At 43.9% G+C, this 19,332-nt stretch overlaps 1 protein-coding gene across 11 annotated transcripts in view; it reads left to right on the top strand.

Annotated features, from left to right (window-relative positions):
- Nucleotides 1–17,542, top strand: part of PDZD2 (PDZ domain containing 2) — a 472,210-nt gene extending 454,668 nt beyond the window's left edge. For 10 of the 11 annotated variants that reach the window (XM_054685117.2, XM_016953479.4, XM_054685114.2 and 7 more), the window contains 5 exons: nt 3,915–4,016; nt 5,001–5,271; nt 7,502–7,603; nt 7,741–7,875; nt 14,598–17,542. In XM_054685117.2, coding sequence (XP_054541092.2) covers nt 3,915–4,016; nt 5,001–5,271; nt 7,502–7,603; nt 7,741–7,875; nt 14,598–14,764 — 777 coding nt within the window. In that variant the 3' untranslated portion in view covers nt 14,765–17,542. The remainder of the gene's footprint in view (nt 1–3,914; nt 4,017–5,000; nt 5,272–7,501; nt 7,604–7,740; nt 7,876–14,597) is intronic. The other variant, XM_054685116.2, reaches the window with a different exon arrangement.
- Nucleotides 17,543–19,332: the final 1,790 nt, after the last annotated feature.

Genomic DNA, 19,332 nt, shown 5'->3' with positions numbered 1-19,332 from the left:
AACTGTGGACATAAACTAGTCAAGGGAGCCACCTGCTGGTGAGAGAAGAGTTACATTGGTGTAGTCCCGCCCTTGCCCTGAAATACGGTGGACCCTTGAACAACATGAGGGTTGAGGCACTGACCTTCGAGCAGTGGAAAATCCGCATATAACTTTTAACTCCCCCAAAAACTTAACTACTAACAACCTACTGTTGACCGGAAGCCTTACTGATAAACAGTCAATTAACACAAGTTTTGTCAGTTATATGTATTATATATTGTCTTCTTACAACAACGTAAGTTAGAGATAATAGAACGTTATTAAGAAAATCCTAAAAGGCCAGGTGCAGTGGCTTACACCTGTAATCTCAGAACTTTGGGAGGCCAAGGCGGGCAGATCACTTGAGGTCAGGAGTTCAAGACCAGCCTGGCCAATATGGTGAAACCCTGTCTCTACTAAAAATACAAAAATTAGCTGGACATGGTGGCGGGTGCCTCTAGTCTCAGCGACTCAGGAGGCTGAGGCGAGAGGATTGCTTGAACTTGGGAGGCAGAGGTTGACATGAGCTAAGATTGCACCACTGCATTCCAGCCTGGGTGACAGAGCAAGACTTCATCTCAATTAAAAAAAAAAAAAGTTATAAGAGAAAGTGTATTTACTGTTCATTAAGTGGAAGTGGTTCATCATAAAGGGCTTCATCCTTGTCATCTTCACACTGAGTAGCCTGAGAAGGAGGGAGGGGTTGGTCTTGCTGTCTCAAGGATAAAGAGGCTGAAGAAACCCTGAGTGTGAGTGGACCTGTACAGTTTGAGCCTGTGTTGTTCAAATGTCACCTGTAGAAGAGCATCTGAACCCTGGAGTACAAGGAATTACAAATAAAATCTTTCAGTAAATCAGTTGTGACAATAAACATTGACAGAAGAAACCACAGGTTCACATCTAGGATACTAATCTGAAGATCAATTTCTTGGGGCTATACGTAGAGATTTGAACCCTAATGAATGAATATTTTCTATTTAGAGAAATAAATATGAATGTTTCTTTAGTGGTAGTATACCTGGGTCACTGAAGTCATCTAAGAATGCTGTTCCAGAAATTCAAATACAGAGGGGCTATGTGGTTTCTCAGCCAACAGCCAGCCTTGGCACCTAGTAAGGAGTTGGCCAGGAGGCGAGGAGAGAGGTTGGAATAGAGGAGACCAGTCCCTTCAGGTTCCACTCCCTTCTGATTCTCAGCCGCTGATTTGGGTCTGTGCAGTTAAGACATGCCTTGACAGGAGGATCATCTGAGGCCAGGAGTTCGAGACCAGCCTCATCAACATACTGAGACCCCCTCATCTCTCAAAAAAAAAAAAAAAAAAAAAAAAGATTAAATTTAAAAAATTAGCCAGGCGTGGTGGTATATGCCTGTAGTCCTACCTACATGGGAATCTGAAGCAGGAGAATCACTTGGGTCCAGCAGTTTGAGGCTCAGTGAGCTATGATCGTGCCAGCGCACTCCAGCCTGGGTGACAGAGCAAGACCCTGTCTCTGAAAGAAAAACAAAATGTCTTGAGATGCTAAGCACTTCCGCTTTCAGTAAAAGGGAATAGCCCCTCATCTCTCTTCCTCCTCCCACTTGTTATTACAATAAGGAAGGATTTCATGTGTGAAAGTCTCATTCTGAGACCACCAGTCAAGGGGGCACAGGTGGGGTCACACGTTGCCAGGCCCCCTTTACCCCAGACATTTTAGTGTTAGATGAAATGTCAGAGGAGAAGACCAGACTGTCCAGCCAACCACAAGCAAGAGGTACATCTCCAGGAACCTCAAACAAAGTATGGCCAGCATGCCACAGTGCTGCCCGAGGGTGGCTTATTCTAGGGCCTTCCTAACCCCCTACTACTCACGCTCACCACGAGGCAGGGTTGTGGTTTGGTTTGAAGATCATTCCTATTTATCAGAACACGGCGTTCTTTTCCCTTTATTTTCTCACTGTCTTTCAGAGAGGAGCGTTGAGCAGGGCTATCCTTACTCTGCCATCCTCAGTCTAGAAGCTTCCTGCCTTGCTTTTTCCAATGAGTATGGTTTGCAGGTACTAAAAATAGAACTGCACAAAACTATTTTCTGTGTCCTTGGCAGTGCTGTGAGAGATTCGAGGCTTCGAGGCTGAAAACAAACCCTGGCCTCCTGACTTCAACACGCCCAAACCTTGGAGAGCTCTTGATGGTTGCTCTGGCCGCCCTGAGACTGTGCTGAGGCTCTCAGAGGCAAAATTTGGCCCAATAGTCAGCTTCTAGCGTATCTGTGTCCTTAAACACCACTGGAAAAAAATGTGAATACATTGAAATTTTTGTGATTTAACTTGTCCTGGAATGCAGGAGGGCCTCATTTTCTTTTTTTTTTCCTTCTCCTTTTTTTTTTTTCTTTTTTTGAGATGGAGTCTTGCTCTGTTGCCCAGGCTGGAGTGCAGTGGCGCGATCTCGGCTCACTGCAAGCTCCACCTCCTGGGTTCACGCCATTCTCCTGCCTCAGCCTCCCGAGTAGCTGGGACTACAGGTGCCCGCCACCACGCCCGGCTATTTTTTTTTTTTTTATTTTTAGTAGAGACGGGGTTTCACCGTGTTAGCCAGGATGGTCTCCATCTCCTGACCATGTGAACCACCTGCCTCCGCCTCCCGAAGTGCTGGGATTACAGGCGTGAGCCACTGCACCCGGCGTAGGAGGCCTCATTTTCAAATATTGTCTCTTTGCTCCCATAAGACACTGAAATATCTGAGAAGTGTTCCTATTTTCAGCACCACATTACCTCCTAGAAGCTGGACAAAGACCATTTACTGGGTCCCGTATTCCCATTTTTGTTTGGAAAGCTTAGTCAACCTCTTTCTCCCCATCAATCCGTGTGTGAGCATACATATGGTTGAAGGTGCCCATGAAGTCAACCTCCCAACTCCCCCAAAAGTTCTGCAGGACAGTCTAGGTTTTGGTTTGAGTGAACTTTGGGGGTTTTTTGAGACAGAGCCTCACTCCATCACCCAGGCTGGAGTGCAACTGGCATGATCTCCACTCACTGCAACCTCTGCCTGCTGGGTTCAAGCGATTCTCCTGCCTCAGCCTCCCAAGTAGCTGGAATTACAGGTGTCCGCCACCACGCCCGGCTAATTTTTGTATTTTTCAGTAGAGACGGGGTTTCGCCATGTTGACTAGGCTGGTCTCGAACTCCTGACCTCAGGTGATCCGCCCGCCTTGGCCTCCCAAAGCACTGGATTACAGGCGTGAGCCACTGCGCCTAGCCATGCTATTTTTTTGGCATCAGTTAATTAATTGCACCTGAAATCCAATGATGGGGAGGGAGATGTAGAAAACATGGCCTTGATATGCTCTTATCCTGCCTGTTGCCACTGACGCTTATCTTTCTGCTGTTGTCAGGACTGGCTTTGCTAAATTGTAGACTTAAAGAATTATACAATAAAGGATTCCCATCATGATCAAATTATGTACTATGATTTTTTTTTTTTTTTTTTTTTTGAGACAAGGTCTCACTCTGTCAACCAGGCTGAAGTGCAGTGGCGTGATCATGGCTCACTGCAGCCGTGACCTTCCGGGCTTAGGTAATCCTCCCACCTCAGCCTCTTGAGTAGCTGGGACTACAAGTGTGCACCACCACACCTGGTTAATTTTTGTAGAGACAGGGTTTTGCCACATTGCCCAGGCTGGACTCGAACTCTTGGGTTCAAGAGATCTGCCCCCCTTGGCTTCCCAGAGTGTTGGGATTACAGGCATGAGCCACCATGCCTGGCTGAGAGCCAAAGAACCTTTAGGGTCTGCAGTGAAAAGCCCCTCCAAGAGGATTGACATCAGAGCTTCCTTACTCCTGGCACAAGGGGATATGTTTTTCTTTCTTAATTTTTTGCAGCTCCAGCTCAAAGGATAATTTTTGTTTGTTTTCACTAGAATAAAGAAGATGTTTGCTTCATAGTCCTGAACAGAAAAGAAGGCTCAGGTCTGGGATTCAGTGTGGCAGGAGGGACAGATGTGGAGCCAAAATCAATCACGGTAAGTGACAGAGTCATTAGGCTCTCAGGAAAATCCCCCCTTAAGCAGCCTCAGAATGTGATCAGGGCACAAATTCCAATCAGCGGGTTCAGAGATTGCTGGATTTCATTCCCAGCTACCAACATAAAAAGGGAGAAGTGGGAGAAGTAGTACGTAAGGTTTTCGTTGACAAAAGACAAGCATTTTTAACACAGAGCTGACATGTATAGGCCATTTCCAATCCCTATAAACACAATTCGCTATAGCCTTATAATTTACCTCCATATTTTAAGCAGTAGAAAACATTAGAATCAACTGGCCAAACTTGTGTTTATACAATTACTCCTTTCTCAAAAAGTCACTCAAAATTTTACATCATTCAAAAGCCTTCAGGACCATCCAGAGGGTCACCTTCACTGCACGAGCCCAGGCCTCATTTATCTTTGTATTCCCATTGCCTCCTGGATGCCAGGCCCACGTCAGACACTAAAAAGGAGTTAAAAAAAAAATGTGTGGAGACACTGGCATTGACATTTGTGATCCATCCCCCGCACTGAATGTATGTTTTTTTTTATAAAGCAAGTGTCTACCTTAGAAAGTTCCTTTACTACAAGACCCGGCACGGTGGCTCACGCCTGTAATCCCAGCACTTTGGGAGGTCGAGGCGGGTGGATCACCTGAGGTCAGGAGTTTGAGACCAGCATGGCCAACATGGTGAAACCCTGTCCGTCTCTCCTAACAATACAAAAATTAACCTGGCTTAGTGGTGTGTGCCTATAATCCCAGCTACTCAGGAGGCTGAGGCAGGAGAATCGCTTGAACCCGGGAGGCTGAGATTGCACCACTGTACTCCAGCCTGGGTGACACAGCGAGACTCCCTCTCAAAAAATAAAAATAAAAAAGGAAGGTTCCTTTACTACAGATACGCAGTTAGTTACTGTCTCCCTTTTACCGGAAATTGTAAGTGGATCTGGTTTTTGTTCCCTTTTCCTTTCCTCATCCCAGGTCCACAGGGTGTTTTCTCAGGGGGCGGCTTCTCAGGAAGGGACTATGAACCGAGGGGATTTCCTTCTGTCAGTCAACGGCGCCTCACTGGCTGGCTTAGCCCACGGGAATGTCCTGAAGGTTCTGCACCAGGCACAGCTGCACAAAGATGCCCTCGTGGTCATCAAGAAAGGGATGGATCAGCCCAGGCCCTCTGCCCGGCAGGAGCCTCCCACAGCCAATGGGAAGGGTTTGCTGTCCAGAAAGACCATCCCCCTGGAGCCTGGCATTGGTAAGATGATCATTTCAACAACCAGCAGGCTGTGAGCTACTGCAGAAAGAGGAGATTCTGGTTGAACATGAAGGAAAATAACAGCTAACTTCTAGATCGAAAAATTAAATGTAGCGAAGTCTAGTGTGTTTGGATGCTGCTTACAAAAGCAGTGTTACAAATAAATTAGAAAAAAATTAGAAAATTAGAAAAATTCCCCCAGTAGTTCAAGCTATACTGTGGAAGATTTAAAATGACTGCGTAACAGTTTCCCTAAGTGTCCTAAGAAGGAATCTCTTTTATATTCACACCCTCTTGTTAGGACTGGTAAGGAAAACAGGAAACTACGTGATGGGGCAAGCAGTGTTGAAGGAGAAATTCCAGAACTAAGATTTATCCTTGGGAAACAGCAAGGTTGTATTCTTTCCTGGTTTAGAAGAACAGAAGGAAATGAGGGGGCAAGAGTATTTTGTGTCTGAAAACAGAAATTGCAGCCTTAGTCAACCAAGAACAACTCACTGGAAGAGGTTTAGAAACAGATTTTCTACGTTCCGTCCATATTCAGAGCCTCAGAACCACGTGCAGCGTCTGTTTCTGCAGTGCGAGCTGTTTAATGCCCTGTTAAGTACTGCAGATGTCTGGAGTGCCGTGCATCTTGGCATTCAGGGGTGACGTCTTTTTTTATTCGAGAGGGCAAAGCAGAGGGTATGGGTTAGGCAGTGCCTTCTGGGAGGGGCCTTTTGTTCCTTCTCCACATCTCTCCCTGATAAGGGTAGCTGGATTCCTTTCTACAACTTGGCTTCCTTGTGGCCTGAGCTGTTTGTAGTCCTTGCTGAAAATGGCTCCGATTCCATTTAACAAATGAGAAACACTTCTTGTCCAGATGCCTCCATGGTCCCCAGTCTTCCTTCTGTGTCATTTCACTTCTCCTCTTCCAGAGGGCGGAGGCCCTCCTCAATACAGGGAAACACCTTGGTCATCAGATCTTGTCATGCTTGCCTTTGCCCCAAAACTATCTCGACCACTTGGTGGACTTTCAGTGGGATCCTTGTAAACTGTCAAAGGAAACCACTTCATCCTCACAGCTGCCAGTTTTTAAGCCTCGTGAACTCAGATCTGGATGGTCCTTCTGTCATTTATAATCAATCATCACTCAGTATTCCTGCAGCAACTTCAGGGCCTCTGGTCTTGAAGCAGACCCTGCAGAGCAATCAATCAAACGCTGAGCGCCTGGAGGGCTTAACCTCGCTCAGTTTCCTGTTCTTCAGTCTCCCTAACCCAGGTCTACCCGGTCCTATGCAGTTATATTCCTTACCATACACTGACAGCGTCCAGCTGGGGGCCCGGTGCAGTAAGCTGCACAGTAGAGATGCTGGGATGGTTTTAAATTCCTGATGCCCAGGAAATTCCCAGCTTAATTAAATCAGAAATGCTGCAGTGGGGGCCAGACACCGTTTCACGTTCCCAGGTGACTCCAGTATGCAGCCAGACTCGAGCCACTGCAATAGACCCATTTTCCTGTTGAAAAATCATGCTCCCCCCAGTGTTAGTAAATGTCCTTCAGACCCTGTGGAGTGGCCTTCTTTAAACCACGACAATGGACTGGCCTTTATGTCCAAAGGAGACAATGCTAGCTTGGCTTCAGCCCTAGTGAACACAGTGAACACAGGAAGCAGGCAGTTTAATCCATCCGTGGTCCTTCCTCTGCCTCCCAATTAACTAAGTGTGCCTTTGCAGTCAACTCTGACGTCGTTGGCTGATAGGCAGGCAAGGGAGGGAAGTACAAGGCAAGTTTACAATCCTGATTCAAACCAGCCCACTATCCCGAAACCAGCACACAGAGCCGGCATCACCATGGAAACGCATTTCCTCACAGTGGAGCAAGATGCCAGTAGAGGCAGCGAGTGTGTTTGTGAAGACAGCCATAGCCAGGGGCAGGGTTTCCCTTTGCAGGAGCAGGAGTGGCAGGAGCGGGGAGGCAGGAAGCTCTCTGGGTTCCTGGGGGCTTTGGAGTCCATTCTAACAGTCTCACATGAGGCTGGGCATTTTGGTGCTGCCAAGTCTTGGTACCAGAGGATGATCTTCTGCTGCCATTAGCAGCCAGGGTTGGCAGAAAATCAAATTTGGAGTCCCCAAGTGTGACTTCAGTCCTCACTGAGAAGTGCACAGCTGGTGTGGGGGGCTTAACAAGAGCACTTTGCTTTCTGGGGATTTCTGCTTGGGCATAAAAGCCATTTGCCAATGCTTGCAGAAAACACAGAACAAAGAATGCAAGTACAGCAGCAACACAGCCAGGAGGGCAGCCCCAGAATTGGGAGGCCAACAGTGCTACTGGGCTCAAGTGCTGTTATAAGTAAGTGCCCCAGGGTAGATGGGACTTGAGTGTGCCAGAAGTACATGGGGCTGGAGGCGATGCATCCTGGGGGACTTGGACATGTGGCATGATGAACAACCCTGTCATTTTCATCTTGGTGCACGCTGCGGCTGCAGGGAGAAGTGTGGCTGTACACGATGCTCTGTGTGTTGAAGTGCTGAAGACCTCGGCTGGGCTGGGACTGAGTCTGGATGGGGGAAAATCATCGGTGACAGGAGATGGGCCCTTGGTCATTAAAAGAGTGTACAAAGGTAATGTTCTAGACAACTCAGTCAGCCTTCTCTCACCTGTCATTTTTCCATGGATGTCTCAATGAAAAAAATGCCTTCCATTTAGAAATCAAAAAACCTAAACTGTTTTTAATGCTTTGTGACATACAAGGTTTATTCTGTATGGACATGTATTAACTCATGCCATCCACGTGGCAACTCTATCGGGTGGGTGTCATCATTATCCCTATTTTACAAAAGGAGAAACTGAGGCACGTAGGGTCACACAGCTGTAAGTGGCAGAACCAGGCTCCAGCCCAGGCAGTCTGGCCCCAGAGCGTCTGTCCCTGACCCCTGTACTGCAGCAGTTCCTTACTCCGGGCCCCTCTCTCTCTGATGTGAACACACCACACTAAGTAACACCACTAGACTTGCCAGTCAGGAGTACTTAATACTGGCCAAGATCTCATTGACTTAAAATACTAGACTTGTAAATGCTAGACTGCAAGAAAGGAATACAGTCCAAGCATAGCCTTTGTGGGAAAAAAAAGATGGGGGATAGATATTATTGAAATGCTTGGTAAATATACATCTCTTTATCAACTTGCATAATTCATTTTTTGGTCTTGGGCAGTTTTTCAAAATCTTATATTAACTCATAATTGTACTAATAATATTAACAGTATAATTGTATGAACATTATTGATATGTAATTATACTTGCAAATAGATCAGAAACCCATTTAAAGTTACAGTATGTAACAGAATAAGTAGGTCAGCAAATAACAAGGTCAATTCTTCTTAGCTAAGGATTGTTGTTTCTTTAAATGACCATCTAGTTAATGACCTTGAGATATTTCTACAATTGCATAGTAATCCCAAAACCTCTCTCCACTCTTGACCTATAGTGTTAATAGGAAAAAATACTTTTAAAAATGTATAGTTACACTTAAAAAAAAACCCTCTATGGATCAAAAGTGGAAATGAAGCCTCTGTGGTAAGCAGCGCTGCATCCTTGGGGCCCAGAGGAAGCGGAGGATGACAGAGAAATGTGCACTGCAGGCTGGGGCCCACCCAGGAGCAGGGGCGCTGCAGACTCAGTGCCCACCCAGGAGCAGCGGCTCAGCACCCCTGTGGGCAACCAGAGCGAGGCATCTCGTGATGCAGAGGCCTGGGACCTGCTCTTTTGCCAGTAAACTGTGGTCACAACAGGTCTGCTTTACTCGAGTGGCCGCCAGGATAGGCTGCCTGCTCCCAACGCCCGGAGCAAGCAGAAGACAGGCATAAATCAGGAGTCAGGTCTCTGTTATGTGTGAACCTATGGTACCAGGGTGAAGAGAAAACCTCAGACTCATCAAGTTAACTGTTCAAGTTGACAGAGCAGCAGAAGGAGGAGAACTAGGCTCAGGCAAGCATGTGGCAACTTGACTATAAGAGCCCTCACAACAGAAAGCTCTCAGACGAAGGGTACAGGGCAACATCCATTGCCAGCAGACCCGAAAAACAGGACACCCCATTCATGACAGAGGCAGGAATGTTACCCATGAAACAGGACCGAAGAAGGTATTCAGAAGGAGCAAGCAAATATGTAAAAAAAACAAAATGCAGGCTGGGTGTGGTAGCGCATGCCTGTAGTCTCAGCTCCTTGCACTGCTTGAGCCCCAGGAGTTCAATACCAGCCTGAACAGCAGAGCAAGACCCTGCTTCTTTAAAAGTAAAAACTAAATGCACATACACCCTCATTAGTGAAAATGGAGTTAAATGTATTTTTAAATTAATGAGTAAAAGTAAAAAATAGACTAAATCCATGTGAAGATAGAATTTGTAAAAACAGAACAGAAGAAACCATTAAAAAATGCAGTATAGGGAAATAAAGAGATGACTACAAAAAGGTAATGAAAGAGTTCCAGAAGGAAAAAATAGAATGAGAGGAAATATTTGCAGAAATCATGACTAAGAATTTTCCAGAAGTGAAAAAATGACAGGACTATGCAGACTGAAAAACTCATCAAGGGGCAAAACAGTCTGAATGTATTTAAAAAAAACAAACAAATAAAACACAAGCCTTGTTAGGCAGAGTGGTGCACACCTGTGATCCCAGCTACTTAGGAGGCTGAGGCAGAAGGATCGCTTCAGCCCTGACTTGGAGGCTGCAGTGAGCAGGACTGCACCATTGCACTCCAGCCTGGATGACAGAGTAGGACCCTGTCTCCAAAAAAAATAAAATTCAAACCTTGATATAATAAAGTTTCAGAATATAAAGAAGAAAATCTAGAAAGCCAAGAGAAAATTCTAGTTTGCTCACTGCATACAACAATCAGAGTGGCGGCATCAATGCCTGAAGCCAGCAACACCTTCAGAGGACTGAGGGAAAATGTCCATCACCTGAAAACCCAGCACCCAGCTAACCTGTCATTCAATAGGGTAGCTAAAATGGAGGTATTTTAAGACACTCCTGAGGGGAGCGGGAGTGGCCGCCTCCGTGGTTGGTCACAGGACACGTAGCCTCTGCAGTCCAAAGGGACACAACCCAAAAAAGCGTGTGAGCCTGCGAACCGAAGGACCAGGGCAGACGCTGACTAAAGCAGCACATCGGCTGGGGAAGCCAGGCTTCGGGACCCCACACTAGAAGAAGCCACAGGAGAGATGACATCCTTCAGATCTGCCTCCAGCAAAGCAAGAATATGACGTCCTGGACAACTTCTCAGCCTTTGTCTCTAGCATCTGGCCACAAATCTGTGAAAACTGCTATGGAAATGGATAGAGAAGAAGAAAATTGTCGGTCCCACAGACTAGCGCTTTAGATGCTCTCGTGTGCAAGCCTGTGGTTTTGTTCTTGGGGAAAGCCATTCAAGTATTTCTGAGTATGATACGGCAGATCCCACCTTTGGAAACTAGTGAGACTAAAGATGTCATTATCTGGCCGGGCATCGTGGCTTATGCTTGTAATCCCAGCACTTTGGGAGGCTAAGGCAGGCGAATCACTTGAGGTCAGGATTCACCTTATCTCGTATTTCATATTTACAAATTTCATGAGTACAGGTTTTCTGTTCATTTTGTTTTCCTGTGTCTTTTAGCTCAAGCATTAGAAAACAATATAGCAAGACTGATTTCTTTGAGTAAGGTTATTACGGAACAAGCATTTAAATAATAAAGAATTTTTTTTTTTTTTTAACAGGGTCTAGCTCTGTCACCCAGGCTGGAGTGCAGTGTCACAATCTCTGCTCACTGCAATCTCTGCCTCCCAGGTTCAAGTGAGTCTGGTGTGTCAGCCTCCTAAGCAGCCCGAGGTGGGTGGACCACCTGAGGTCAGGAGTTAGAGACCAGCCTGGCCAACATGGTGAAACCCCGTCTCTACTAAAAATATGTTAGCTGGGCATTGTGGTGCATGCCTGTAATCCCAGCTACTCAGGAGGCTGAGGCAGGAGAGTCACTTGAACCCAGGAGGCGGAGGTTGCAGTGAGCCAGGACCACACCACTGCACTCCAGCCTGGGGTCAGAGAAGGCTCCATCTAAAAAAAAAACAACAAACAAACAAACATATAAAATGTTCATTATATGGCAAAATTTATAAGCAAATTCAAAAGTAAGTGATTAGAAGATATTTACAATATATTTAATAAACAAAGGGTTGATATCCAGAATAGGCAGGGTACCGTGGCTCACACCTGTAATCCCAGCACTTTGGAGACCAAGGTGGGCAGATCACTTGAGCCCAGGAGTTCAAGACCGGTCTGGGCCACATGACGAGACTCCACCTCTACAAAAAATACAGAAATTACTCGGGTGTGGCGGCACGCACCTATAGTCCCAGCTACTCAGGAGGCTGAGGTGGGAGAATCATTTGAGCCCAGGAGGTCGAGGCTGTGGTGAGCCATGGTTGTGCCACAGCACTCCAGCCTGGGTGACAGAGGGAGACCTTGTCTCAAAAAAAAAAAAAAATCAATCAATCAATCAATCAATAAATCCAGAATATATGAAGAACTATATAATTCAGTAAGAAAAATACAAGAGAGAAAGTTTGGGTAAAGAAAGCAATAGCAAATGGACAGAAGTTAAAACCTAGGTGGCCAAGAAACACAGGAAGATGCTCAAACTTAAATGTATTGGATGAAAATTAGAAATATTATAAATCATTCTTTTAATCTATCAAGTTGGCCAAAAATAAAAAATCTCATACTATGATGTGTTGGCAAGGATGTGGAGAAAGGAAAACACATTTTTTTTCTCATGCAAGTATCTACTGGTTAATCTTTAAGGAAAATTTTAGCAGTGCTTACGAAAATGGAAGCTATGAAACAATTTAAATTTCTGTCTGTAGCAGAATAAAATATATTCATCTAAAGGAAAGCTAAATAGCAGTTGAAAAAATAAATTACATCTCTCTATATATATTAACTGGGACCAGCTCAAAAACAGTGTTGAATGAAAAAAAAGCCAAATGCAGATTGTGCACTGTGTGACACCAATTCATGGTAAGCATAAGGAACCTAAGAATGTGTTCAACAAAAGCTATGCAAGACCTTTTTGGGAAAAAGCATAAAAGCTTTCTAAAGGACATTTTTTAAAAATCTATGAGTAAATGGAGAGAGAGACATATCCTGCTCAAATCTGTTAAGATTCAGTTTGGCCTCATGTAATAGGAAATCCAAAATAGCAGTGGTTTAAACGAGAGAATTTATTTCTCTCTTGTGTAAAAAGTCCAAAAGCTGGCAAACCTCTGCTTTGTACAACACTGAATGTTTCCTAAAGGAGCAGTCCCCAAGCTTTTTGGCACCAGGGACTGGTTTTGTGGAAGACAATTTTTCCATGGTGAGGGTTTGGGTGGGGGATGGTTTCAGGATGATTCAGGTGCATTACATTTATTGTGTACTTTATTTCTGTTATTACATTTTAATATATAATGAAATAATTATACAACTCACCATCATGTAGAATCTGTGGGAGCCCTGAGCTTGTTTTCTTGCAACCAGGCATCCCATCTGGGGGTGATGGGAGACAATGACAGATCATCAGGCATTAGATTCTCATAAGGAACACGCAACCTAGATCCCTCGCATATGCAGTTCACAATAGGGTTCACACTCACGTGAGAATCTAATGCTGCTGCTGATCTGACAGGAGGCAGAGCTCAGGTGGTAATGTGAGTGACGGTGAGAGGCTGTGAACAGAGGAAGCTTTGCTCACTCACCCACTGCTCACCTGCTGTGCAGCCCTCCTGCCACCAGTCTGTGGCCCAAGGGTTGAGGACCCCTGTCCTAGAAGACTTTCCTCTATTTCATCTCATTCAGTCCTTCTAACAACCTAGTAAGATAACAAGACAGATATCATCATCACCATTTTGCAGATGAGAAAACTGGAGTTTGGAGAAATCTGTAACTCGCCTGAAGTCACAGATTTGAGACCAAACCCAGTCTGATTGCTCCTTCAGTGTGCGTCAGGCTGTTCTGGTTGCCTGGAACCTCCCATGTCCTGAAGCCCAGGTGAACACTCAAAAAATTCTTTTGTTTCACATAACCTGAAGGCCTTCAGTTAATATGCTAGAATAGGACATTGGGTACTAAGTTAACACAAATATAATTGGTTCTTTGGTCCTTCCAAAAATGTATCTCAAGAAAAGCAAGGACTAGGGACCAAATCATTTTCCTGGGGCCCACTACAGGGCTGATATTGGTGAGGTCTCTCTTCTAATGTAACTAACTGCCTCTATCATTTACCACAGAAAATGTTTTTGTCCTTGTGTGGGCTGGATTTCTTCCAAGCTGTATTTTTATCACATAATATTTATTTCAATAATTTCAATAACGACTTTCAGTAATTTAGGATGAAATCGATACATCTGCTCAGTCTTTTGATGTCTAATCAAAATTTCTGAGAAAATTTTTTTCACACTTGGGACTTTTTCTTTCAATGCCATTTTTTTTCCATAAGATGCCTCCATAGCTGGTGTACCTTTAGAAGTATATGTGTGAGAACGCAGATGGAGGGTTTACACTTGCATTTTTTTCAAAGCTCATACAAAGCTAGACAAAGCTATAATGTGAACATGCTAAACTCTGTAAGTAGTCTCCATGGTCACTAATGAGCACATAATCACTGATTCTCAGAACTTGCATATATCAGCCAGAATCTGTTAACAATTAGAAGCTGACAGCCTGGGCAACATGGCAAGACCCCATCTCTACCAAAAATATATAAAAAAAGCTGTGCATGGTGGTGTATGCCTGTGGTAGCAGCTACTCTGAAGGCTGAGGTGAGAGGATCGCTTGAGCCCAGTGAGGCGGAGGCCGCAGCGAGCCAAAACTGTACCACTGCACTCCAGCCTGGGTGACAGTGTGAGGCCGTCTCAACAACAACAAAAAGAGTTGAACCTGCTTTTCTGTGTTTACTGGCTGTTTGGATTTCAGCTGTTGATTTCCTTACCCCAACTTTATTTTGTGTTATTCTTGTTGACTTGTAGCTCTTTAGTCTGGATGTTAACCATTTGTTGATTAAATACATAGAGAGTATCTTCCCCTTGTCAGTTTATTTTTATCTTATCTTACAGATTATGTTTGGAGGGGCGGCAGGAGGGCTAGAGTTGCACTGTTTTCTGTAGACCAGTTTACTTTTATGGATATATGCTTTTTGTGTTCTAAGAAATATTTCTCTATTCAATAATATATTATTATTTAGATATTTTTATCACTTAAAAGTTTTTAGTTTACTTAGGATTTTTGAATACTATGAAACTGCCAAGCTATTATTCTGTGTTTATTCTCGCAGGTGGTGCGGCTGAACAAGCTGGAATAATAGAAGCTGGAGATGAAATTCTTGCTATTAATGGGAAACCTCTGGTTGGGCTCATGCACTTTGATGCCTGGAATATTATGAAGTCTGTCCCAGAAGGACCTGTGCAGTTATTAATTAGAAAGCATAGGAATTCTTCATGAATTTTAACAAGAATCATTTTCTCAGTTCTCTTCTTTCTTTAGCAAATCAGAGTGACTTCTTTAAATCACAGGTTGTTGAAATGGCCAACACTGGTACAGACACGGACTGTAAAAATCTCCAAGCTTGTGCTTACACATGAAGCCTGACTTAACTGTATGTGCAACAGCAATGAAATTAACTCCAGAAGCCTTCCACCTGCGTCACCCAGGCCGGGAGGGTTCCTTCGTTCCAGTGCCTGTCCCCTACCTTTATGTTTACTGATGGGGATACAAGATGTGACACACCCTTCTTTATTTGAAACAAACACTTAGCTAGACCTTTGCTTCCTTCTTGCCAGCTCTCCCAACATACCCAATCCTGGTGATCAGGGAACTAAAAGTCTGAGGGGGACACAAATGTCACACCTAAGAGGACTATCAATCATTTTGTATGATTTTGTAAGTAAGTAAATGACAGAATGCTTTTAGGCACATTCAATGGAAGGAGGCGATGTAGGTCTGTATATGTTACCCTGAAAAGAGAATAAGACTTAAAAAAAATGAATTATGACCTGTTAGGCTGAGCTCAGGAATTGTCCAAAAAGGAAAAAGCAAAATAATTATTAATAGAGAGTATTTTTTAGTGAGTGTAATGTATAATGTACGTATGCAAAGTTCAACTCAATAGGTTATTGATCACCATGAAGTATTGATCATTTTCTATCTCAAAAGTGTAAGCCATAAGGCTGTTTTACAGAATAGCACTTCTGATAAGCTGTATTAAACAGCCATGAGCTTCACTGCTTAGAGGGAGCAGAAAGGTCAACATCTAAAAGCACCTTACAACTAGTTTTTGAACCTGTCTTGATAAGTGCTTGAATTCAAGACTGGTCAGTACAAGAGCAGACAAAAATATCACAAGTCAGTCACTGGGTTTCCATTTCTGAATTTTATGCACTCCAACCATGAATTTAAACTAAATTTTTAGAAATCAAGTATCTTTCTAAGTGTCCTTGGATTTATAGACAATGTATGTACAATCCAAATAGAGGAGCTTAATGGAATCCTTTTAGGAGACTGGTTGGTTTTTTTCCCTCTTTCCCAACATGTTTAAGAAATGTAACATTCTATAAGTATTGGATCTCTTTTCTTGACCTAGTATAATGACAACTGCAGTGACTTTAAGTTTTTGCTGTTTTCGTTTTCCCGCTTTGCAATTTCCTCCTTTTGCCAAAAATGTTTTCCTACAGAAGACTGTCGTGACTCACGCTACTTGGGAAACTCACTCTGGCCACTCCTCCTCTGGTGGCATGAGCTGCTTCCCAGTAGCTATTCCGATTGGATATTCCGTTCGTCGTCACATAGCTGGCTTTTCTCTCCTCATGATGTACCTTATTTTCTTTTCTTAGGTAAATTCCAAACTCTCATCGGGTCATAAAGAGGAGGAGAAACAGGGTGAGTCAAGGTAAAGGAGCAGAAATGTAGTTACAAGCCAGGTCGTCTTCAGTGGCACAAACCAACCCGTTGAGCCCTGACAACATGAGTGGAGAGTGCATTTGCCATACCTGTGTGCATGACACTAAGATTTTATGTTGGAGATACTTCTTTAAATAACCTACAGCTTGGGTCTATGGCTGTGACCCCCAGATTCATGGAGGGGCTTTAGCCATCAGCTTCGTACATCATTTTTCTGAATGACCAATCCCACTAAACATCTTTGAAGTCGGCCTAGAGAGGTCCTTCAGATGAGAGAGAAATAGCTGGCTTGTCTGAGTCCAGATTTCTCATCAACTGGCAATACAAAGGAAAATATAGTACAGGAGTTAGTTAGTTAGAAAGGTCTTATTGATTTTACTTCTACTTTTCACTACAATTACAGGTAGAATACTGTAGGAAGTCAGTGCAAGGTGCATGCTTGATTGATTGATTGTTTTTCAGTCTCTGGGGTCAGTTTTGTGGTTTCTGCTTTCTTGCCTAAATCAAAGACTATTTCAAGTCAACACTGAAAACTGCTTTTCGCCTCCACTCTTACAGCTGTGCCTAATAATAATTAATAAACATAATAATTAATAAACGCACAGCCCTATGTGAACAGGCAGGAATTTCTTGTGCAATGTGGAGCAAATGGAATGGTCTCCTTCCGCAAGTCTTTAATCCTCATATCTGGAGTACAAGGGTAGACCTCTGGCTTACCACATACACTATGCTAAAGTCATCAGCCACTGCTACTACATCTTGCCAGAAGGTTTCCCTCGCCAACAGTTGAAATTTAAGGGAAGAAGCAAAAGCTAAACTGTCTTTGACCCTAAGATAGAAAGCTATTTATTTGTCTTCAGTGTTCAAGGCATGACTAGTATTTCTAATTAGCCTAATAAATTCCCACACTTTCTGAAGTGAACACTAATGGTATTGTCCTACTAAAACTGTCATTGTTTCTTTTTTTTTAACTGGTCAGTCATTCACAATAAGCTATGAGGGTAAATATGTGTTATAACAAGTAAATCGTAGTTGCAAGAATATACCATGAAGATTAAAGTAGGCTGGGTTTCATTTCCATCTTCCCACACATCTCATTGAATTTGATGGTTGACTTAATTGGCACCATAACTTTGTATGATATTATACATTATCCTTTATTTATGTAAAGTAAAATGCCTTATATATTAAAGAGTAAGTGCAATAATATGAAATAGCCTGTACATTTTAAAAATGTTGTCACCAAGTTATATAAATCCACATCTCTGTAAACAACCTTTTTTAAGTAATTTTAAAAAAATAAACACTCTGCTTACTACTTGATTTTTTTTTCTCTTTTGGCTGTTTGTTTGTTAATAGAGTAATATTAAGATGAGAAATGTTTATTGTCACCTAAATGCATCAGAGGTACAAAGGCAATAGAACTCAAATTAGCCACCCTTTTCCAGGCCACACTCACAATCTTGACACAATCCAAAACTTTTCCACCTCTAAATCTTTCTTACAATTGAACATCCTACTCTTTTACCACACGCTCCCAGCCTCCTGGTCACTTCCTCCCACGTCTTCACTTTCAAAAAGCCCTTGACAGTTTTCTCCCTATCAGAACTCCACCCTTCCATTCCCTTCTCAGACCAGAACCCTAGCGTAGCACAGCAAACTCTGCCCAGCCCACAGGCTTAGATCCTTTGCCCCACTGTTCTGTCTTACCAGGCGATTCTGGACCCTTCCAAATAGCCAGCATCTTGGTTCCTATAACCGTATTCCTAGAGAAAAATCCCACAACTAGACAGAACGCTGCTGCTGTAAATTCACGGTTTCCAGGCTTAACTGGACCCTCGCTGCCACTCAGCACTTGTTTCCTTGTCAGTTTTTTCTCTCATTTTTCACAATAATGTTCTTTTTCTCAAAAACCCTACCCATTCACCTTCCCCCTCCTACTTGGATGATCTGGGATCCTACCTCACAGAGCTCAATAAAAAGCATCTACTTGGCCGGGCGTGGTGGCCCATGCCTGTAATCCCAGCACTTTTTGGGAGGCTGAGACAGGCGGATCACGAGGTCAGGAGATTGAGACCACCCTGGCTAACACGGTGAAACCCCGTCTCTACTAAAAATACAAAAAAAAAAAAATTAGCTGGGCGTCATGGCGGGCACCTGTAGTCCCAGCTACTTGGGAGGCTGAGGCAGGAGAATGGCGTGAACCCTGGAGGCGGAGCTTGCAGTGAGCAGAGATCGTGCCACTGCACTCCAGCCTAGGCGACACAGCAAGACTCCATCTCAAAAAAAAAAGCATCTACTTTATTTAGGTGCCCTGGTTTTAAGATGGAGATACCAACCTACAGTAACGCAAGGAAAAAGGCAAGATGGCCTCTTGCAGGAATCTCAGAACAGGACCCAGCATGTGACCTGGCCTCAGACGGGAGGAACTCTGCTTCACCTAGCACCCTCCCCACTTCAGGTCTGTTTCTGCTGGTCACAGCATCCTAATCCCCAGTCCTTACCAGTTCTTTACCTAGAAATCTCCTGTGAAAGCCATTTGTCATTTTGGCCCCATTCAATACCACAGAGTTTCTCTGGACGTAACAAGCTGTTGCCTGCCTGATTTTCTATATACTTCCCAAAATTGAAATTCTGATTGGTTCCCTGCCCCTACTTGGGTAGAGCTTTTTCCTAGGAGACAGAGTGCTTGTTTGCATAATTCCCCTCCTCGAAACCCAATGAAATGAACAAATACAGAGGGAAACTCTGGTAGTTTTAAAATGGAAATAGCCACAAACCCATTATATGAAATGGAAAACTACATACCATGTATAAGATGTAAAACCAGGCTGGGCACGGTGGCTCACTCCTGTAATCCCAGTAGTTTGGGAGGCCAAGGCAGGAGGATCACTTGAGGTCAGGGGTGGCAGGCCAGATTTGAGGGGAACCCCCACCAAACAGGAACCTGCAGTTAACTGATTAAGAGATTAGCTGCCCCAGCTCGCCCTCACCCCATAAATGCCATGGCCACCATCACTCCACACAGCCTCCTGATCCCTTCAAAACAGCTGGGTATCTCAAAGATTAAAATCAGCTAGTCCCCAACTTCCTTCTCTTGTCCTAAGAGACGA

Source organism: Pan troglodytes, chromosome 4, assembly GCF_028858775.2.
Source record: "Pan troglodytes isolate AG18354 chromosome 4, NHGRI_mPanTro3-v2.0_pri, whole genome shotgun sequence".
Taxonomy (NCBI): Eukaryota; Metazoa; Chordata; class Mammalia; order Primates; family Hominidae; genus Pan; species Pan troglodytes.
The sequence above is the reverse complement of the archived record's forward strand: the minus strand, read 5'-3'. Positions and strand labels throughout refer to the sequence as shown.